This window comes from Thunnus thynnus, chromosome 11, assembly GCF_963924715.1.
Source record: "Thunnus thynnus chromosome 11, fThuThy2.1, whole genome shotgun sequence".
NCBI lineage: Eukaryota > Metazoa > Chordata > Actinopteri > Scombriformes > Scombridae > Thunnus > Thunnus thynnus.
The window spans coordinates 4,637,660-4,661,723 of record NC_089527.1 but is presented as its reverse complement, the minus strand read 5'-3'; the positions used below and the strand labels follow the sequence as shown (position 1 = coordinate 4,661,723).

Below are 24,064 nucleotides of genomic sequence, written 5' to 3'. Positions count from 1 at the left end.
AGCCAGAGGATTTCTATAAATACAGCTGTGTTTACTTGTAAAGCTGTTCATCTTTATATGACTCCCAGTGACACTGGATGAACTCAGAAAACCCTCAACTACCCCTTTACCCCCTTATGTGGACAAAGCATTCATGTCATGCTGTTGCTCACCGTTGCCTCCACTTAACCAGAAATCCCATTAAACAAACAAGGACAAGGGTGTTGTGGTCTATGTAACCACAGACGTATGTTGCATTTCACCCCACTCTCTATCACCATAGTGACTGATGGATACATCACATGGTATGTATCTGAAGAAATGCCTCAGTGAAATGCCTTCTTAACTGGGAAGCAGCAATTCAGTGCCGTAATGTATTGGAGTTACCGGTACGTCATTGATTATGTAATCTTGTGACATCCTCTTCAGTATTTTACATACTGGTAGAACATGCATTGATTCACTATGTATTTTGCAGACATTCACTAAAGACTTGTACAACTTTGTTAAGATAAAGGAGCTTATTATAGCATCTGCTGCTTCATTCATGCTTCCTAATCATAGACTCATTCATCAGCTGCTTGTCTCCCTCAAGCAGCAGTGCCTTTTTGTACCAGATCTAACAATATAATGACTAATTCTTTGATGATAAGCGTCTTTGACCAATTGATATAAACATATAAATGCAAGGGCATATAGCGTTAAGTATTTGAGTGCATAGATGATAGACCCTGAAGAGCTGAATTCAAAAGCTGCTGACATAAATGTGATCTTTCGTGTTTTGTACACAATACATGTACTTTACTGTATATACACAAACACACTTGCATCTCCAGCGCACAGTTCTTGCTGTAGTGTGATGATGTGTGAGAGTCAGAATCTCCTACAGTATGTGAACTAAATGAAACATTAGAACAGATGTGTTAATCAAACAAAATAACTCAAGTGTGAGATTAGGAGTTCTGGCAAGTAACTTTCATTTCACTTGGTCAAATAAGGACTTAGAGTGTCCTTATTTGGCCTGTGGTCCTTTAGCAATAGATTTATACCCACTGCCTGTCTGATAAGATGACACTACTGTAGAAGTTGCACACGGTTAGAAAACCAAAACTCATCAAGCAAACAGCAAACATTACATTTTTTTGTATTTTTGCTTTGTCATCCTCATCTTATTTGGATATTTTATTTAAAATAATGTAGACATAACAGCAACTATATAAGAACAGGGGTCTACAAGCTATGCTAGCATTGACATAATGCTGGCATGTTCGCCATCTCTGTTTAGTGTTAGCATGCTAACTTCAGCTAATTAACAATGTTTCCCACCTGCTGGTTGCACTGGATGAAAAGTCAACAGGATACATTGTCTGGAAACCATAAATATCTATATAAAATTTTATAGAAGTCTATCCACTAATTGTCGAGGACCAAGAACTGGACCAAGAATGTAAAAAGAAGGGAAGACTGAACTTGAAAACATGAAAAAATGTCCCCTTTTTGATCTGATTTTCAGCGAGTCTTGTAGAACATTTTTATTCATGCTCTGTAGCTAAAAATCCTTCTCCGTTTGTCCATTGTTGATTTGTCTTTATGATTTTGCTTGCTTTATTTATTTATTTATTTATTTTTGATGAAGCAGTGATTCATGTGTGCCTGGCATTTTATTCCACTGTGGGCGGCATTGTGACCAAACTTTGTCAATGCTTGATTGTGGTTGCTTTCTTGTAAATGCTGCATTTTGCTCAAGTAGAACACTTTGAAAATAAATCTTGATGGAAGAAATAGTTGCATTCACATGTGTAAATTTGACAACCTGTTGCATAAACCTATTGAACACTAAGATTGTTAATTAGTATGAGCTGGACACATTTGCTATGGTCTGTCTTAATAGCTGCTATTTTACTGTTCTTTAACTCATGTGTATGTGCGTGTTTTCATGCATACATGTAAAATTTTTATGCAAACTGTTATACAAAGCTACTGTCGTCTGTGACAATCCCCCGTTCTATGACATTTGAGGTGGGCTACATTTCTGAATGTTTGGCTCAGACAAAAAACAAACAACGAAGTCACGGCAAACCAATTCAACTTGGTACAAAAGATGTTTTCCTGGCTGTGCCACACAATGCTCTTGCCAACAATACAGAACATGCAGTGTTACCTAGAAGATGAAAAATGTAGGTCCTCCCTTTGTGTTTGTCTGGCTGTGAAATCTCACTTTTGATTCTCACAGTCTTGAGGCTTTCGAAATTCAATTTCCTTCTTACAGATGTTTTTTTTCTTTGTTCCCTCTGTCTCTCTACACAGACTCTGAAGTTATCTACAGAAACAGCGATGGCCACGTCATCAAGTTCAACATCCTCACAAACGAAACAGAGATTGTCTTGACAAACACAACATTTGTAAGTAGACATTAGTCTTGCATACTGAATCTTAATTTATCACAATATAAATGCTGTCATAATGATCATCATTACAAACAGTATTTACTTCTTACTGTCTGTCTGTTTTTTTCTTTCTCACCAGGTAAATTTCAATGTGGCAAAGTACTCTGTGTCCCCTGACCTGAAATATGTACTCTTCGCTTACGATGTGAAACAGGTAAGTTCTTTCAAAACCTGCATCATGATTGTTATTGCAGTGAGAAAAGACAGACCTTGTGACACTTTTCACATCTCTGCCGTAGAGACACTCTCCACTATATACAGTATATGGAATACATAATGGGGTGCACAGATAGTCCTTAGACGACCATGAATAAAATGTCACCAGACGACTCACAAGAAATCTGTGTAGGTGGTTTTCATGTACAGTGGAAACAGCTTATAGTGATCATGTCTGTCTGAGTCCAATTGATCACTATAAGCAGATGATTATTATAGCCAATTTTTTTTCTTTATTTCTCATGAAGATTACCATCTAATTGACATTTGCATATTTATTACATAAATATAAAGTAATGAAACAAGCAGCTTTGCTATTTACTGAATTTTATCGACTGTTTCAAGTACAGCTGTTTCAAACGTCTGTTGTTTCACTGCTGCACCTTGTTGGCTCGTTTTTGGCAGTTTCTCATAAGCTTCAAGGAAACTATGTTTTTCATGGGGAGAAAACGACTTTTCTTTCTCCCGTCATAATTATAATGTGAACTCAGAACCAGCCTCAGGTAACCAGCCGGATGCATACGGGTTACTGCGAAGCAATAATGGTGCTGCAGCCGCTAAGTACTAAGGGGGGGTCTTTATTCCCCCTTTATGACCTTTATGCCTTTGTAATTACAGTTTTTGAATGCCCGAATTAAGCAAATTCAGAGCACATTCCTCATAAAAATACACTCATGCATTCAGAGTTTAGATAGAGGCAACAGAAAGGCAAAAGCAAAAATTCCATCATTCAAGCATCGTTCCAGACCTCCGTATCACCACCATCATCTCTAGATATAAATAGATGTGGTGTTGTGCCCATTGAAGGATGTTACCCTGTTGGAGAAACAACTGATTCAATTAGAGCATTGTAAGTAAAATGAACAATCGGGATGTAATCTTTTTGTGCTAGAGGCAGAATCCGACAAAAATGGCAACAAAGTGTGAATAAAACTGATGCAACTATATGTATTGTGCCCTTAAACAAGGGGAATAGTGAGGACAGCTCTCGCCTTTTATACAACACACAATACAATCAACATATTCAGTCTCAGAACCACAGTTTTCACAACTGAATTATTCTTTTGCATTTTTCTAAATGATGTAAATGATCTTTTTAACCCAGCGTATGACATGGAATGCTGCTAATGAAATATATTTTACCTTTTTAACGTATCTGTTTTAGCTGACACATGAACTGACTTCTTACAGTGATAAAATAAACATTTTACAACCTTACAGAAAGTCCCTTAATGAATCATTTAAATGCAAACAATGGCGGAACAACAGTTCGACGCTATAGCGAGACAGACATAAATTCGCCAGTAGCTAGCTTACACGGTTGACTGAAGTAGCCAGAAACTCTCAAACAACATACAAGTACAAAGTTCGCCTCTTTCTCTCACAATGAACAATAATGTCATTGGAAAACAACAATAGTATATCTACAAGTTTACAGTGCTTTGTGTATGTAATTACCTTAACCAGGGAAAGTAGTGAGGGGAGAAGGATGAAGAGACCAACATATATTTCTCACCATCACTTGTCTGTATTGAGTGAGGAAGAGGAGCATGATTCCCCCTACTGATGTCCCGAAGCATTATTAATAGACTGACCCATAATTAACTCAAGTGGGCAAGAACCTGCGTTATCTATTGGTACTATATGTACTCTGGCTGCTTTTAACACTGATCAATTTAGCAACATAGCCGAAAATAACAATGAAATTATATGGTATGAAATAGCATAACTGTGGAAGGAATTAAAAGATCTTTTCTGAAAAATAATAATTTGAAATGATTCTTATCTGTCACATATACAAGTGGGTCCACCAACAAGAATAACAACTCTTAAAGTGACACATATCACTAAACGTGCTTTTAGCAACTGTGTCAGTGTCAATTGAAAATTGCCAAGATGGATTCGTCACTATTGTCATGTTGAGATGAAACCCTTCTCCCAAATTGAAAGTTAAGCTGATGTCAGGCTCAATAATTAAGTGAAAACATTATGTCAATTCAGTCTGATTATCAGGTACCATCAGCATATTCAGTTTCTCTCAGTATTCTCAGGTTTCTTTCCATATTTTCAATCTTTCATTGTCATTGAATTGAATTTAATACATTGGAGTATGCTCTTATGCTGTAAACGTCATGCCATACTAAAATTTGACACCAACCAGAGTCTAAAATGATTTGAATAGCCTTTAAAAAGTCCTATCTGTCAAACTATATAGAATACATCTTGCCTCAGGCCTCTGCGGTTCATATGGAGGCTACAATATCCTTCTGACACCTCCGCCACTTATGAGATTTGAGACCAAGCATACATTTAAGAGGAGGTATAAGGACTTGAGACGTCAAAATGTGATTTCAAAAGCTGATTTTTTTCCATCTTTCATCTGCATTAACCCTTCCACCTTTCACTCAAATCTTGTATCTGGTTATAAGAAAAGACATCCCAGGGTTATTAAAACAAATCTATGGTGAAATATATTGTCATGGTTGAGTAAATATCTACAGTCCACTAGTCCTCACGTGCTTAATACATTTTGACGAGGGCTTGGGTCAGGGGGTGATTAAAATTCTATTGTGGCTCATGTGCGACTGGCAGACCGCATTCATTCACTAATAGAGCACAGGGCAGGCGAGAACTATAATTACCAGCTTTCTATCAGAAAAGATTAGATGCAAAAGGAGATATGCAAATTGGACCCTCCACTCTGGAAGGGATCAACTGTGAGGATTAGTGGCAGGGCGATTAATCAGATCTGATTTGCATATTTTGCATGAAGGGTTAGACTTTGGAACAATACAGCCAATAGCCATAGGCTCAGTCCATTCTTAGCACAAGGTTATGTTGAAGGATGAATAGTATGGAAATTGTATTGTTGGTTCTGTTGGAAGTTTAAAATAATAATAAAAAAAGAGAGAGAACAGACTATTTTCCTCCCCGCTGATGCACAAATCATTCTGATGCACAAACTCTTTAATTATGTGCAACTTCTTGCTTTTGCTACTAAAAGAGCTGATTTGTTTTTGTAAAATATTGAGTAATATTATAAATGTGATTCTGCTTGTCTATCGACGCAATTATAAGAATAATCACATCTCATACTGCCTGCCTGGTTTATTTTATTTTATTTTTTTTATAATTAAATGTTTTTGTATAAACAGATAAGGTGCTACAGTATAATCTTACAGTTGCTTCTGACAACCTGAAATCACTGTAAGATACCTGATCTGTTCGTTATGGTTCATACCTCAAGGATTTTGCACACCATCATTTTAGTGTGTTTATTAAAACAGTTGAAGTTGAGCTGTGCTAGTTCTGCTATATAAAGCAATGATAAGTCTGTATGAGCATTAAAATAATTGCGATTGCAGTTTTAGATCTTTTAAGGCCTGTATCTGGATTAATATTTGTAATGTTAATTACAAATCACCAAAGTCTAACATTGCATTGTACCCTTCTAGAAATCTTCTAGTCCTCTGGCATTTCAGATTACAGTGTAAATCCCATGTTTTTGGATCATTGGTTCACTTTTATTAGTTGTTATAATGTAAAACTTGTAGAGTCAACGTTACTGAACTTAAAGTCTCCTTCCGCTCAGAAATGTGTTCTTCATCTTGTTCCTTCAGTTGTTTGTTGTTCTCTTCACTGTGCAGAATGACGTATGTGCAGAATTTGTTTTCACCTTCATCTGCTGAAAGAGGAAAGTTTCTCTGTGATCACCTTAAATCTCCTCACTCTCCATTGATTTGTTACATCACAACATCACAACAACTAGTTGGGGCCAATCATGGTCCAGTATGCAACTTAAACAAGTGTGATGTGGAAACTTGAAGCCTCCAGTGCACAAACACTGAAAATGGACTTTGCAGTGAAATAGGAGACATCTTGTGTCCAACAGTTACAAAATATTTGAAATGAAAAATATTTGCATATTTATAGATTCTGGATTTCTCAATGAGGGACAAAGAGTAGATTTGCTTTAAAGAATTTCTAATAAGATAATTGAACCTTTTATTAAGAGCAGAGTATTTGTATTTATGTGTCGTGAAACTTGTCCCCTTGACAAGTCATAGTCTTGATCACGACATTCTAACCAGTATCAGCACTCGATAAATAAGAACTACGTATGTGACTGAAGTGATTGCCCATCTTCATCAAACCATTACTGCGTCTCAAATCGCACACTTCTGTACTTACTCTTAACATTTTGAGTGCATAAGTGCGTTCACACTGAGAAGTATGGAAAAATGCAGTGCACTGTGAGAACCCGGATGGTGCACTCAAAACGGTCTAAAAGTTGAGTGTGGAACTATGAACACTTCTCACCCTCAATGGTCGCCATCTTGGCTATGTAGCGAAAGGGGAGGGACCACTTTTCAAACTGGAAATGGCGGCCGGGTACATTGTAACTACGGTGAACATCACCACATTATACAAATGTAAGTTATACATGTATTTTTTAGCACTTAGCACCACTATACTGTTGTCGGATATAAGCCATCAGTATGTTTTTTGGGTTAATTTAGCAGCCTGTAATGATTTGGTGGCGCGAACGATAATGCGAACGCTAATGCTAGCTAGTGCTAATTTGCAATCGTCATTTCCGGTAAGTGCACACCGGCTGTGTTTGATTTGCACTACCCAGTCAAAATTTGCGCACTATGCCAGTAAGTACACAGTGTACACAGTGTACTACATGACAGTGTACTAACAGAAGTATGTGATTTGAGACACAGCTCATGATTTGCTTTTAGTTTGATCAGAGGGAAAGCCATGTCACAAGAAAACTCATCATGAGGCTTTTTGCACCGTTAAACAAATTTAAACCTTGGCTTCATCATTAGATGACATATGGAGTTCCTTAGATTCACATGCAAATGGACATTCAATGCACTGCTTCCATTAAAACAGAAATAGTTTGTGTGATTTTGGTTCATGGGAGATTGTAATTGGCTGTTTATTATGGATGGACCTGAGAGAAATGCATTTTGAAATCTTGTCTGAAAAACGTATGACGACTGAGATTTCATCCAGTGAAACACAGCGTTACCCACTCTTCCTGTAAACATTTATGTAACTATCTTTGTTGTTCATCAGGCAGCCTGGTATGAAACAAACAATCTTGAGCTTGACACCAGCTTAATGAAGAACAATAATAGCTAGTTATTTTAGGAAAAGAAATTACTTTTCTAACAGGTTTGTCTGCTGTGAACTGAATGAAATAAATCTCCATTGACACTAAGAGCCCAATTTCAGCACTTTGCAGGAGATGAGACAGTGTGACAGAGTTCGATTCTCATTTTTATCATTTTTTTATAATTAATCGGTTGTTTTGTTCAAATATTGCAATGATATGAAGATATAACAGTGCACAATGTTCTGGATTTGCAACCTTAAAGTTAAAGTCATTGCTTCAAACCACATCATGAGCAAAGAAAAAATAAGTATTTTTTTTACTTTTTCATATAACTTAATGGTTTTAGGGCATCACCAAATCCATGGTTTATGTATGACAAGGAAGCACAGTGTGGAAAACGTTGAATTTGTTAACTGCTGGGTCGAAACAGAGGATTGGAATAGCTACAATTATGGTCCTTGTCCAAAATAAAGAGACACACCCCCCTTGGCAAGCTCAGCTGATGGAGCAGTGTAGGCAGAGAATCATCTGGAAGGCAGGAACCTCGATCACCCTCAGGCCTCAAGCAGCAAGAAAAACAGACATCAGTCAGGAGGAGACAGAGACAGAAAGCACATCACCGCGTCTTTTTTGTGGCTGTGTCTCGTGATGTCTGCTTTCGGCTCCCATAAAACATTGATGTAGACACAGGAAAGCAAACGCACATGAGCTGAAAGTATTAGAATCCTCTTTCACGATTCAAAGGCGTTCAGGTCAGGTGGATTAAAGATGAATAGATAGGGGAGGCCTTATTTTATATTTTTCTTATTGTCAACAAATCCAGTGTGACCGGGTGGCTTGTTGGAGTTTCCTCGCCACCATGAGGTTGCTCTAAAACCCACAAATTCTTGTTTTTAAGGTGTTAATATACATACATGTGTTGGCACCTCAGGACATTTCTGAACTTTCCTGCCCCTACATCCTCAGATCAGTTGCGTTTAACTGTTGCATGATCGAGGCGAGTGGGGAGGGGAGATCGTAATAGTCTTCCTCTTTCAATCAAACATTTCCCCTCTGTTGACACTTTTAAGGCGAAACTCAAGATTTACATGTTTTCAGTGGCCTTTGGGTGCTCTTAATGGCTTTAGTACTTTTTTATAATCTTTTATCTATTAATTCATAAATTTGTCTTACAGTTGTTATTCTGTTTAATGTTTGACATTTGTGCATATACTTTGATATTGCCTTGTATTTTATCATTGTTGTTTTCTATTCGTGCCTTTTACAGCTGATGTCATTTTATCTCTACTCTTGTGCCTTTCACTGTCATTTGAACACTTTGGTTAATTTTTAAAAAAATGTGCTCTATAAACTTGACTTGACTTAATTAGTGAGCCTTTGCTACCTTTGGAAAGACCGCTGCCTGTTTACAGTCTTTATGCTAAGCTAATCTAACCAGCTGCTGGCTGCTTCATATTCATATTTGTACAGATATGTCTTATTATTCCTTTAATGTCTCTGTCTCAAAACCCTCTGACTCACAACTTGTTGAACATCTTTCCCTGCTTGTCCGCTGCTCAGCGGGATGTTTTCCAGTCTCCTTTGAGAAAAGGCCAATTTGATCATAGCTGTCTTACTGATGTTGATAAAATTAAGAACATTATAAAAAGTCTTTAGTTTGTACGGTTTGTTTTTCATTAAATCAGAGAACAGTTAATTTAGTTTTCTTATGACTCAAGTAAGTAGTAAATTGTTAATTTTGTCTGTATAATTTATGATATTTCAGTACGCTCTATGTGGATGCTACTGACAGCCCTGAAAATAGCTGACAACTGTGTGTGTTTTATTTATGACCAAAGCTTAGCCAGAGATACAAATGATGGCAAAATATGCTGAACATTTAATCCCTCCAGAGCAACACGAGCGATGGACAAAAGCCTCTTGGCTGTGAAACATTGGCTGGAAGCTGGCAGAGATGATAGTCTTGATGCTGGAATTTAATTGACGGAACCAATATTTAACTAAGCAGATCTGCGATGCATATGTTGACGCCGCACTTGGGTTTGCTTACATAAAACTTGATACATGGGCACATAATTATAAACATGATGCCTTTATTCATGAAATACTATAACTCCATTGATGTTTTTTTTTTTGTTTTTTTTAATCAAAAGGGGCTGTTAAACTCAACTATTGCAAGCAAACATCATATTTAGCTCTGAATGGCCTTGAAAGAACCAAGATTTTTTTTGTGCTGTTCAGTTTTTGTCCTGTTAGAAAAAGCAAATGTTGGAGCTTTTTGATGTTTTTTTGTAGAATAGACAATCTCTATTTTGGAAAATGTTGTTATACACAAAAGAACTTGCATATTTTCTCTTGGAATAACCTTGATTAATCCAGTCTTAGAAGTCTTGATTTCCTAAACAGAGGCAATTATCTGTGGCTCTTCACTGTGTATCCATGTTTTATGGAATAATCTGTCATACAGTAAAGCAAACTAACCAGAAGGGTCTTTACATGTTGGCTGAAATCAGCAAAACTGAAGAAAACTGAACTGAAAAATTTTAAATGGTATGTAATTGTAATTGTATACGGCAGCAAAGTATAACTTGCATGTATTGTTCTGCTCCACAGAACAATACATGATAAAAGATTGAAGTTGATTACACATGAGCAACAAGCATAGTAACCACCGCTCATCATACATCATAGATCACAACCCAGTCGCCAGAAGAAAACGTTGGCATTGAATGTTTCTGCAAACCACAGAAATATTGAATATATACGTTTCAACACATGAATTACGTATCATAACAACATTTCTACAAACGTAGCATATTAACATTTCTACCTTGAATAATGATGTTTTATGGTGTGACAACGCTGTGGTTAAGGTCTGGTTAGGTTTAGGCACAAAGACCACTTGGTTAGGGTTGGGGAAAGATCATGGTTTGGGTTAAAATAAAAATAAAAAATAAAATATGTCTCACTAAAAAAAGCCCCACTTTTGTCGGTTGAAACAGGAAGTGGACATTGGTTTCGGTTTGGAGGTGGTCTCGAACCGTGTTCTCTGCTGATTTCCAACTTGCTGCCAAGAAACTTACTAACCATCCACCTGCCCCTCCTCCTCCTATATAGGAAAGATCAACTCATATAGATCACATGTGAACTACGTCACTTTAGAAATGTTGAGATGATACGTTTTGCTGAAATGTTAATATGATACGTATTTCACATGTTGAAATGTAGATATTCAACGTTTCTTTGGTTTGCAGAAACGTAAACTGCCAACGTTTTATTCTGGCGACCAGGCTGTAGATCATCATACAGAGTTTGAAGTTCATCTTGTCTCATGACATTTTACACATGATCAACACTTTTACAGCCAGCTTTTGGCCCTTTTGTTGTCTAAACCTACCACACATGGGACTCAGGATGCAAACCTCGGCCTCCAATGTCAAGATCCAGCACTTTATATGTATATCCCACCATCCACCCCGATCACGTCCCTATAACAGTGCCATATATAAATGTAGCGCTTCATGTATGTATTTGAAAAAACATTGCCTATGAACATAATCAAGCCAGCAGTTTCATAATATGTACATGCAGGAGACAAGATTGCTTCAACACATCTACAAGTACAACATGCACCAGCCCTCATTTCTCTTTCCATGTTTATTACTGCACAACTAGCACTGTCTCTATTACATCTCACTCCAGTGTTTAATATTTGATTTTGAAAGTCCATGCATCGTCTTTGTTACTGTTTTTGTATTGAACATATTGTGCTTGTCCTCATGTTTTAATGTGCTCGGGATCCGCTAAACGTTTAACATCTAATGCGAATCCTTTTTGCCCTTTTTTTTTGTGTAGCATCAGAATGATGTGTGTTTTGTGTCATTCAGTAAGCTTAATAAAGCATTTTTTTTATAATAGGCATTTTTCACTGTGATCTAAGTCCTTATCCTTTTTTTTTTAGACCTCAAGCATGGCTTTAATGTTTGTTTGTTGCAATCCTACGCTTTGATCTATGAATTGTACCACAAAGTATGTGCTTGCAGTTAATCATAACCTGTAATGAATGTTGAAAAGAACAACAAAAGGACCTGGATATGCTCTAAAATGAGTAAACGAGTCCTCACTTAATCACACACTTTGATCCCATGCAGGCTTTGAACTGGTAAGTTGTTCTGTATACCCTCCGTACTTCACAGTTGATAACCTATAGCAGTTATACTTAGTGAGTCTGTTTTAACGTGAGTAAAGAGTGTCCTGTTACAAGGTGTTGGAGAAAGTTCTTGTGGCCTTACCTATCTGTAGGATTACATACCGTTATCTGGCTACATCTGTATCTAGGAGTGATTAAGCTTGATTAAAGCTCGTAATCTCTGGGATTCCTGTTTGTCACTGCTGACCGCAGGCTTGTGTCTTGTAGACATCTTGTAATTCTCTTGTCAGTGCAAATCCTTGCAGCCTTGTAACTGTTTCTTTCCATGTATTTTATCATCCTTTATTTGTCATCCTTATGACATCTTTGTAGACTAGTGCTTTAAGTCATACACCATGTAACTGCATTCAAATCTGGTGGGAGACATTTGTTACATGTTATCTACCTGTTTTATATGCATATCTCCTGTTCCATTTCCACTCGAGGGGAAAAAACATTTAAAAAGAAAAAAAAAAAGAAAACTGATTCACTTTGAGCTATAAAGGCACAGAACGTGTGTGGGTTTGAAGTTGACTGATGTATCAGATTTTGAGTGAGAACCTCCATTGTTTGCATGTCAAGGCATACATGGATGGTTTGCTTGCACTTGCTCTGTATTTTTCTGCTATGATGGCACACTATTGCAGCTTGTTTCCGTCTGTCAATACAGAAATTGAAAAGCCCTTTTGCTCCAGCTTTGTCTTGAAAATGCTCGGAATAATGCCGATGGGGTAAAAATAAATTATTCAATATTCATGTGAGATGAGTTCAGATTCCAGTGTCCCACCTCCAGCCTCAAATGCTTATGAAAGAACAAATGAGCAAAGTGAATGCGAGTGGGGAGTCACAGATGTGAGCGCTGAGGACAAAGGGAAAAGCAGAGACAGAAACTACCTCTGCTGTCTCAGTTGAGCCCACCTGGTATTTTAGAAAAATAACTAAATATCACACTAATGTATAATTTTATGATGGAAAAGCCGCACCTGCATCCTTAAACAACATATCTGTATTCCGTCTGTAAATACATTTAAAATGGGTGAATGGTGGCTGCTGCTGCAGTGAATGGTGACACCTACTATTATATATCAACATTTTTTTCCCATCATGCCATCGGAAAACAAACAATACGCTTTTGTGATTTCATTGTTGAAGTACAACACCTGTGTTCCTAACTGTGTCCCTGAAAGCTGCTGGTTCCTCTTGGATGTGTTTATTGCATTCTGACTGGAAAGTACATGCTGAATATTATGAGACAAATAAACAAAAGAGGGAGCAGCAACAGTATAGTTAACACATCAGATGAAATTTCAAGTCACACAGAAATAAAAACAAACATTAAAAGCGTTACCTTTCCATTCAGGAACCTTGTATTAAAAAAGCAAGTATAATAAAAGCATAACCTGAATATACAATAAGTCGCTGAGCTATGCAGGCTTGGAAATATGACAACATATACTGTGAGATTATAGAAATGTATCTACTATCAGAGATTTTGCTGTACCATTTACACCAAGGTACCTAAGGTATTTATCATTTAATATCTGTGGTTGTATTAGGCCATTGCAGGCAATGTTGCAAATGAATTATTTGAATATAGGGTTTAGAGGATTCTGCATCAGTGTGATGAAGTACTTTGAGTTTTGAGGTATATAAAACAACCCCCACATGTTTAACACTGTGATTTGATTTTCCCCAAAACACAGTATGTACTGTAATGAATGTTTTTAGTTGTTTCAGACATCTTATTATGACATTTTTAAAATCCACTGACTGTCGAAAAATAAAAGACATACAATGTGTGACATCACCTACACTTTGCTGAAAGGACAAGTATGGAGTTGGTTTACCACGTGCTGCCATTTTGACAGAAAGTCAAGTTAGAATCTAAGTGTAGATGAGATGAACAAGGGGCACATCAGTTGGGTGTGACAGTATTGGACAACTGTCAATCACGCATCCAAATGTTTAATCATTTAAAGCCTTAAAACCTTTTTAATGTACAGTAACAATCATTTTCAAAGTGGCCACAAACACACAGTGTGAGATAATGTGAGCATAGTCTTGTTTAGCATAGTCTTGATCGTTTGAATAGCTCTTCCTACTTGTCCATTGCATTGTGGAAACTCTAGGCTCGAGGTTGTGTGTTTGAACTCATAGCTGGTTGCAAACTCCTGCATTTCTGCACTTTCCAGTTGTCCTCCATTGTCTGAAAAGAGTTCATCAGGTACTCCATGTCTTGCAAAACTTTAGAGACTAGAGCTATAATGATGTGCTTGCTTGTAGTACCACTTAATTTTGAAATCTCTGGATACTAAGAATAGTAGTCCACACACAAAAGATATTCTGCATTATACAAATGGAATAGATCCATTCCAATTTTTGACCATGTTCTCTCAGGGACTGGATGAGATATCAAGAGCTCTCTTGTGTTTGTTGCACACTGGACATTTCTGCACAACTTCCTCGATTTGCTTTGCCATCCCAGGACAAAACAGGATATCATTGGCTCGTTCTTTACTCTTCACTATTCTCATATGTGCCTCATGAATTTTCTCGAGCATCTCTTCTCTCATCTTCGTAGGCACTATTAGTTTTGAGTTTTTGAACAACATCCTTCAGAGTATGTCAACTCTTCTCTAAAAGTCCAGTACTTTTGTATTGACTTTGGAACTCCTCTGTGTGATTCAGGACATCGATTCTGTACAGCTTCTCTGACAAGTCTCGGCTCCTCATCCTGTTCTTTTGCATTTTTGAATTGCTGACGCTTCTCTTCTGAAACAGGTAACTTGTTGAACTATACAGCTCACATCCAACTCCTCCTCCCGTCTGCCATTTGACTGATCCTTCAGGCTGATTCTGCTTAATGCATCTGCAGTGTGCATTTCACTACCGGGCTCGTATCTCACCTGCAGACTGTATTTTTGTAGTCGCAGTAACATCTTGTGCAGCCTAGCTGGAGCTTTGTGGAGTGACTTTTTGTGATCCGACTCAACTAAAACATGTCTCCCATACAGGTATTGTTGAAATTTTTCACAGCCATATACAATTGCTAGTAACTCTTTTTCAATTTGAGCATATCTTTGTTCAGTCTGGTAGTGACCTTGAGCCATACGCCACAGGTTGTCCTTCTTGCAGGATCACTGCTCCCAAACCACCTGAGCTGGCATCCACTGACAGTCTGACAGGCTTTTCAACATCATAATACTTTAACACTGGTGTATTACTGACAAGCTCTTTCAGTCGTTTGAAGCTCCTTTGTTGTTCATACTCCCAGTGCCAGATGGCTTCTCCTTCCAGTAGCTTTCTGGGTGGTGCAGACACTTCTGAGAGATTTGGGATGAATGTTTCTAGGTACTGAACCATCCCTGTGAATCTCTGTAGTGCTCATTTGTCCTTTGGCTCTGGCATTTCTTGTATGGCTCACACTATGTCCGTGTCAGGTTTCGATCCATCCTTGCTCAGCACATGCCCCACGTAGCTGATCTCACTGAGTCCAGTTTTGCATTTATCTCTGTTTAGTTTCAAGTTTATACTTCTCAGTCAATCTAACAGCTTCCTCCATCTGTTGTCATGTGACTCTGTCTTTGCCCCACTCAATAATGTCATTCATGACATTCATAACTCTTTCCAGTCCTTCCAGATGGTGGGACATCCACTTCTGAAACATCTCTGGTGCTGATGAAATCCCAAAAGGAAGTCTCTTAAACTTGTACCTGCCTAACAGTAAGTTAAAAAATTCATAGTCTGGAGCTCTCTTCGTCTAACTGGATTTGCCAGTAGCCTTGGTTTGCATCCACAACTGAGAACAGCTTTGCTTTCGGCATCTCCGCAACAACTTCCTCCATTGTTTTCAGAGGATAGTGCTCTATTTTTATTGCTTTGTTTAAGCCCCAAGGATCAAGGTATATCCTGATCTTAATTGGTTTTACTATAGTCATTATGCTGCTCACCCATTCTATGGGTTCTGTCTGTTATTCTATGACACTTAGGCTTTCCATTTGTTTTAGTTCTCTATGTGTTTTTGCAGGTCCTCAGTGACCTTTCTGCATGTACGAATCACTGGTGAAACTTCCAGGTTTACTTGAATATGGTGAACTCCATGAACACAGCCCAGTCCTGTGAATAAATCCTCATATTCACTCAAAATGTCTGTCTCTGTTTTTTTTATTTCACTTCATACATCCTCTTAACCATCCCCAGTTCAACACTAGACACGCTTCCAAGTACTGCCCTTGCATCTTGCTTTATAAAAATGAAAGTCCAAATCACACTCTTTGTCCTTGTATTGGCATTTAATGGTCTTCTGTCCTAGTGGTTTCTCTTTTTGCCCAAAAAAAGCCCACTAACTTATAGCCATGATTTGTGCAGTTTCTTTTCATTCAATTTCCAATGCTTCCAATTCTCTCTTGGATATGACATTACATTCAGCATCTTTCATCTTTGTCTGTTTGCACATCCACTTTGTCCAGCTTGGTAACATGACACATTTCTGTTTCTTTCAGTTCAATTGTACGTGAACATGTGGTTTATGTCAACTTAAAACAATAAAGAGAGATGATGAGAACTAATGAAGCATAAACTCAATCATGTGACACCTACAAAGAATGACTATATTAATATGGCAAAATACCCATTTTATATGCTCTGATGCTAACTAATCTCTTATCAAAAATGCTTTCATCTTACTTCTCTTATTATCTGGAGCAACATACTGTAGGAAACATTAAGGTAGCAGAATTTTTATTTTTAGACAGTGCTTACCGTTGTTTTTTTCCGGTTAAATGGGCAGATTATGCCAGCTGTAGCTAATTAATGTTAATCCCAGGATTGCTAAAGTGCTCTTTGAAATACTTTTCATCAGATTGTTGGGTTGTATCAACAGGTTTTGGACATTAATTAGGCTTGCAGCCAAAACTCAGCCAACAAAAGCTGATTACAGATCTAAATTTAATTATTAAATTTTCTTTATTTTTAACTTTAGCAACTTTTAATGTTGAAAGCTAAACCTAATGACATGCTGTGAGGGATTTAAATGTCGTATAGTCAGAGGTGGTCGATATGTGCACAGATCAACCTTGTAATGTTAATAACTTTTTGTTATTTTGGAATCAGTGCTTTTGGTTTTTGACATTATATTAATCTCCAAAGTCACTATTGCATTAGGATGTTGAAAATGTCAACCTTTTTTGTTTTATCATCATGCCAACAACAAAGGTCACCATACCTGCATGAGCTCTACACCTCATTTAATGGAGTATTGCTGAAAAGTTCATTTGAGGGCTCATTTGGGGCCTGTGGAGAGTTTTTCTATTTCATGGCTGAAAATCGGGAAGTTTCAACATGTCAGAGTTTGAGAAATGTGTCTGGAGCACCTTGGGGAATTACTCCCAGGCACAATAACGTCTGCAAATTTATATTGAGCACACTCAACCCCTGTGTCAACTGCAGTACATTCAGTATGTGCTGAGAAGTAACACTCTGCATAAAGTCGATATGAGTCACTTGGAGCTCTGTGGATCCTCTTCTCTCTAAACAGTAATTTACTTTCACTATAAACAAGAGTCTGTGTTATTGATGTACCATTTATTGTTATGGGTCACACATGGATGCTCAGGCTGGTATCCAAAGTCTAACTGTAGTATTTGTATAATGTCTTTATAACTGCCATAAGCCTCATTAACATGTTTTATTTCTTAGAATTAACTTTGGAGAAAAGGATAATAATATTATCTGTAAGGGTTAGATTCCACTTACACTGGAACATAAACCTGGTAGTGCAAGTATTATTTCACAATAAGAGGAGATGGCTGGCAATTTTCTATTATTCTATTAAAGTATTGTGCATGTATCCCAAGTCTATCGTATTCCTCTGTGCAGTAGACCTCCATTGTTCAGGGGCAAAGGAATATGTCACCCAGTGCAACGGTGTAGCTCATTGATGTGTTTTTAATAGTTTATTGACAACAATAGAGGTCTACGGCACAGTGGAATATAATAAATCAGGTGTTGGATTGACACACAATACTTGTAAGTGGGATCAGTTGATTGTTGGTTTGGCTCTGCACATGAGATTTGTTGACAATAAGAAAAATATAGAACATTGTCAGCATTATCCTTTAAGGGGGCCAGTGTTGTTACTTCTATGACACTGTACATTTACAGAAATGAGCCATTCATTTGGAGTTTTTTTTATCTATTTATCTTACCTGGTTTAGCTCTGCTTTTGGTCTCCTTAGAAAAAATATTTGGCTCTTTAGCCATTAAATGCTCCAGTATGTTCACTAGCCAGTCTTTAACTTTGTCTGCTGTTGTGTTGGGCAGGCACTATACAGTGGGTTTTTAGAGCTTTGTCAGTGAAAACAGCTGCCTGTTTGAGCTGAAAAATATGCTATGAGAGTGGTGAGAAGGATCTTAACAGTAAAGTTGCAAGCCGTATAACCAAAACAATGAACTGACAAATGCCGTAAAGATCTGTAGAGCTGAGGGTAACTACAGAGTCTGGTAGTAATTCTCTGTGGGTTTGTCAATAGAGACCCCTTTGACATTACACAAAGTCATTTGCTCCGTTGTTATCATAAAAATATTGTTGCTTTCTACATTGTTGAAGTCGCTAAACCAACTGAGGTCCTTCAGTGATTTTGCCATCTAGTTTGTTTAGTTAATGAACTAAAGTATCGATAACTTCATGAGCAGCCTGTTTCCTGAATTACTGTACTACACTTTGTTTATTTCTCTTTGTTTTTCAAACCACGTCCATGGCAAAATATGAAAATGATCATTAATAACGTGTTCACTGCAAAGCCTTGTGCACCCTGGGTGGCTCCAGGTTTTGCCACACCAATGATCGCTTCTTCTGCAGCAAGGTGTTACAAATTGAGATTATCCATAAATCCTGTAATGTTTATTGAAAGGATATGATGATTTGGTTTGATACCTTTTCTGTTTGTGCAATTTTCTTACACAATGTGAGTCTGTCATGGTGATAAGTTCTGTGTTTGTAAGATGGGCAGCAGTAACCAAGTCCAACAAGTTATAAATGAAGTTTAGCTATGTTCTTTGCAGTTATGTGCCGGCAGCAAGCATCAAGACACCAGTAGGCACAACACACTGTTGTGGAAATTGTCTGAAAACACTAAACGCTAATGAAATAATACACAAAACGCTACAGGATTGAAGATTAAAAAGTATTATTGTACAATAAGGAGACAGAACACAAAGATTTGCATCAGTTCGTCTCACCAAACAAAGAGCAAACATATTCTATTATAGTTGCAGCAGGAAGAGAGAGATGATCTGCGATTGGTCAGTGTATCAGCTTATATGATTACAGCCATGAGGTATAAATTTACATGCACATGTATGCTAGATAAGAGCCACATCTCCCAAGGACACAGGAAGCCAAGAGCCCTAAGATGTATGTGGCCTGTGACCCTTCAACCTGTCCTGTTTACTCCAAGACCCAGGATGTTACCTTATCTGGGTCTAAGCCAGAATGGAAAGAGAGGAGTGGCCCTCCTAAAACACATTAATTTCCTCAAGGACATGCACACATTAACAGAGCAAATGATCATCCTTGCACAACTCTGCACATGAAAATGATAAACCAATCCTTTGGTCTTTCATTACCTTACAACACCAGCAAAAAGAGAAGGAAAAATAAAAAGGCTTAGCCTCTGTTGGGCTGCATAGCCTGAAGGAATGGTCTGAAATGAGCTCCATCCAGGACAACACCTTCCAAAATGATGCAGAGCGATTGTAGCCTCCAGTTCATCCCCTCAAGGTGTATCAGGGAGCACTTAAAACTCTCATTTGTGCCATTGGGGTGCACAATACTTTTTGCTGTCACAGCCTGAGTAAAATGAAAAGGTGCTGATAGCCATTAATCCTGACCACTTTTTCTGTTCCTGTTTGGTAGGAGAGACATTACCCTGCTAGGGCAGCTTAAATCTCACAACATGCTTGGAGGTTTTATATCATTTCTGAGCATATATTTTATGTATGTAGCTTACACTTAGGTATGTGCTCTCATACTGACCTTTCATGTTGAATGGCACTACAGTAGTCAGCTGTCAACATTAGTATTCTGTAATGGATACAATTTCAACAAATATAGTACACAAAAATGCTTCTTCTTCTGACCTTGGAAATCACAATTTTACACAGTACATGTGTCTTGGGAATGACTTTGCCAGTGCCTATTTCATTGATACCCTTTTGATACACAGGGTAAGATCAACTTGTCCCAGCTTAGGAGATCAGTGCTATTTTGGTGAGAGTCCCAGACACTCATCAATCTATGACTTGTTTCTACAGCTCATTTTAAAGCCCCTGGAAACGCAAATCCATGATTGGCTATTAATTATGTAATTTGGAATCTAATGTGCATATAGTTAACACCTAAAAAGTATGAGAACATAGCCTTCGACATAGCCTATGTAGTTCTTTAGAAAGTTTCTCTCCCTTCCCTTGTTACTGGGTTGCAGTTAGGCAGGGCTAAACTAAGGGATTTATTACGTAATAAATACCTGCCCAATCATATTTAAGAGAAAGATGATTGACGTGTCTATCTAGCCAAGCTGACTTCACAACACTTACTCTCATCTCCCCCATGAGAAAACAATGCACTGCACTTTTCTTTGCTTTTAGATAGAATGAGAATTCAAATTAGCCTGATATGGTTTGAAAGTTACTGTGTTAATGGAGTGGATAAGTAGCTCAAAAGTGTAGCATAGCAATGCTAATGCTAACCGTTTCATGTAAGTGAATGAAAGATGCTAAAACACTTAGCTTCGTAGTCTGGGAGGTGTAGTTCAATAAAAACATAACTTAACTTTGATTTTTTACCTATTTTAGCTACCAAGTGCAGAAGTTATAGACAAAAAATATTTTCAAAAATGTTGATAGTTAAAAGACATCATTGAACAAAAACATTTGGCAGAATTGTGCAATATCAACATTCTTGTCTGGTATTAGGGTTGATACAGAAGTCTGACCTCAATCCCATCCAACACCTTTGGAACGGACTGGAACACCTTATTGATCAGTGGCCGACCTCGCTATTGCTTTTGTGGCAGAACTACTTTTTGAAAGCTTTCTTCAGGGGAAAAATGTCAATAGAAAATGCCCATAATGACAGAATTGAAGTCACAGAAACACAGTTTTGTCCCAGCTTACACCCACTTCCAATCAAGTGCATCTCTGAGAAATCTTAATATTAGCAGTAGAGTGTAGCCGTGTAATTCCCTACAATAGATTCTTAGGCTCTGTACTATAGCTGAGTGTCATTTTCATGATGAAATACAAAAATATGGCCTGTTTCCGTACCCTCTCATCAACCATGGTCAGAGGTCTATTATCATGTCAGGCACAGCTTCTTCAGGGGGGGTTTCAGACAGCTTTACATGCACCCCTCTGTCACTTTGAATGCCTCTCTCTCTCTCTCTCTCTCTCTCTATCTCTCTCTCTCTCTCTGTGTCTCGTTCTCTCCTGGGCTTTCGGCGCACAGGCACTCGGCGATGATGGGTTTCTCAGATGGAATTAAAATGTCTTGTCCCACAGCTGTCACCCATGGAAATTGCATTGTCTACAGATTCTATCATTGAGAACAGCCAGCAGTCTGTTTTGTTTGATGCCTTTTTCCTTTTCCTTTTTTTGTCATGATGTCATTATCTGTGGCACTGCTGCTTCTCTCGTTAATGTTTCAGACAGTCATTTTTTAATCTTTCTCCCTCTGTCTTTATTTTGCTTCAGGTTTACCGTCATTCCTACATGGCCTCCTACAGTATCTACAATATTCACACACGGTAAGCATGTTTTGTCTTCCTCAGCAGTTGCTGTAAGACAACCTGTGTGGTAAAACATGTCATCCGTGAAAAAACCAAACCTGTGAACCAACCTGTTTTGTAATACTGTAAAACAAAGATTACACCAGTAAAGGCTAAGTATGACGAACATAGTACTTTATCATTAATTTACATGTTGTGACATGCATGAAGAACAGACGAGTATTTTTCATTTAGTCTTCCTTCCTCCAGATGTTAGCTGTCATGGATTATTGTAACAAACAGACTAACCAAAGCTGTAGCCTAGGGGCCCCACATGTGCAGGGTCCCCAGATTGGCTAGATTCTTTAAAATGTGAGGGAACGTCTTCAGTTAGTAGCATAATGTGAATCCATTTTTTATTAATTTAGAGATCAATTTATCTAAAAACTGGAAGAAAAGAAATGATGTCTCTGCTCCATGAAACACGTTTCCCATCAACAGCAGCCCTCACAGGGAGCAATCTGGAATATGACTTGCATAGTTAGAAAATTAACATCTACTTGTCATGCGCACATGCACACATCACATCCCTGCTGCTTTCACACCGCAACCATATAGGAAAAAAGTAATTTCACAGTTTGTCATTTCTAATGCACACAAATAAAATTTGTCAAACGCAATTGGAAACAATTGGAACAAAAGATAGTGACGCACATTATAACAAAGGGAAAAATGCCCCAGAAAGGATTTGAACATTCACCTATAATTGTGACATTATTTTAATATGAATCCTCGGTCTGAGTCTCTATTAAAAGGCATCGCTGTGTTTATTTCACAGAAGATAGTTGCATGTGTGTTTATGCGTCTGCAATCTTGTGTTTTCTTTATCTTTATGTTGTGTATTGGACCCCACAAAAATACTGTACCGCTGGATGTTAGTGATGATATTGCCCGTTGTCATTTTTCCAGGGAGGTTTGGGAGCTGGACCCCCCTGAGGTGGCGAATTCGGTCCTGCAGTACGCTGCGTGGGGAGTGCAAGGCCAACAACTGGTGAGAACACACAGGAAAAAAAATTCACACCTTCACCCACCTTTCAGCACAGACTCAGTTTGCCTACATCAGCTTTATTGCTTTTTAGTGAGGATTACATTGTTTTTGTTTAAACATTTAGTAATTTGTGTCTTATACATGCTTACAGTAATTAAGTTAATTAATTGTAAAAGGATGCTTTTCCAGGGATATAACAGTGACTGTTATGAAAACCACACTTTCATTGGTATTTGACCTGGATGACAACACAATTAATCAGAAGTAAACACTCCAAAGGTCACATTCCTTTCTTTATGTAATGGAATCAGTCAGCAAACAAAGCCTTTAGTTTCTCTATACTGAATGAAAAGTGATACAAAGTGCCATGCTACGTTTCAGCTTCATGTTTTGAGATGTGTGTGTATTTCCTCTTTTACTGCATGTGTATTTGAACTATGGAGACACACAACAAATGCCCTGTTGTGTGCTGTTTTCCATTGTAGTTTCCAGGCGTTTATAATTCAGGATTTCACACTCAAATCATAATGTACTCAGGTTCACTTTGTAGTGAACCTAATTAGATGCTAATTCTCTCCCATCACACCTTTTTTTTATCTACACTGTGCAGATGAGGAGGCTTCTTTGTTGACAGCTGAAATGCTAAAGCATAAGTGCTCCTTTGTCCATATTTGCAAATTTCAGCGTGGAATATTTGAGCATAAATCAAACAAGACTCCATTAGGTATGTCATTATGGTGATAAGGAGGTGTGCGCTAGACAGATGTGAAGGCTTTCTAGCTCTCGAGTGGCATACACGGTATCATTAGCCAGAAGTGCATCTTTTGAAACAATGACATGACGTGTGTTGTGCAAAAAAAAAAGCTGTAAGTGAGCCACATAGTAAGGTAATTATTTGGGAATTTGTGTATTCTCATTAGGAGGATGCCAGTCACATCTAGAGTATGAGTTATGATTGTCTATTCATCACCACAGAGTCTTAAGCAACACTAAATAGGACTAGTTGATCAGGATAATGACTTTTCCCAGTCAGGATAATTCTGGTCATAGTTAATGTTTCACCCACTGTGACTACTCTTATCTTTTTAATCCATCTGTACTTCCAGTAACATGTAATTAGACATATTTCATAGATGTCCTACATTTTTATATACTGTATTTTGAGCTGAGTAAGCAGATACCAAATTGCTTTTAACGCTTTGTCTCTATATTATAAAGCACTTCACATATTACACAGGCATGAAATGAGGAAGGCTACAAAAATGTTGGTTATCAAAGCTAAAATATGTA

The 24,064-nt window shown here is 37.8% G+C and overlaps 1 protein-coding gene across 2 annotated transcripts in view; it reads left to right on the top strand.

Moving 5' to 3' along the window:
- The window catches only part of LOC137192318 (inactive dipeptidyl peptidase 10-like), a 204,262-nt gene that overhangs the window by 149,873 nt on the left and 30,325 nt on the right, over positions 1–24,064 (top strand). For both annotated transcript variants that reach the window (XM_067602905.1, XM_067602906.1), the window contains exons 4-7: positions 2,287–2,381; positions 2,506–2,580; positions 21,713–21,765; positions 22,696–22,777. In XM_067602905.1, the coding sequence (XP_067459006.1) occupies positions 2,287–2,381; positions 2,506–2,580; positions 21,713–21,765; positions 22,696–22,777 (305 nt within the window). The remainder of the gene's footprint in view (positions 1–2,286; positions 2,382–2,505; positions 2,581–21,712; positions 21,766–22,695; positions 22,778–24,064) is intronic.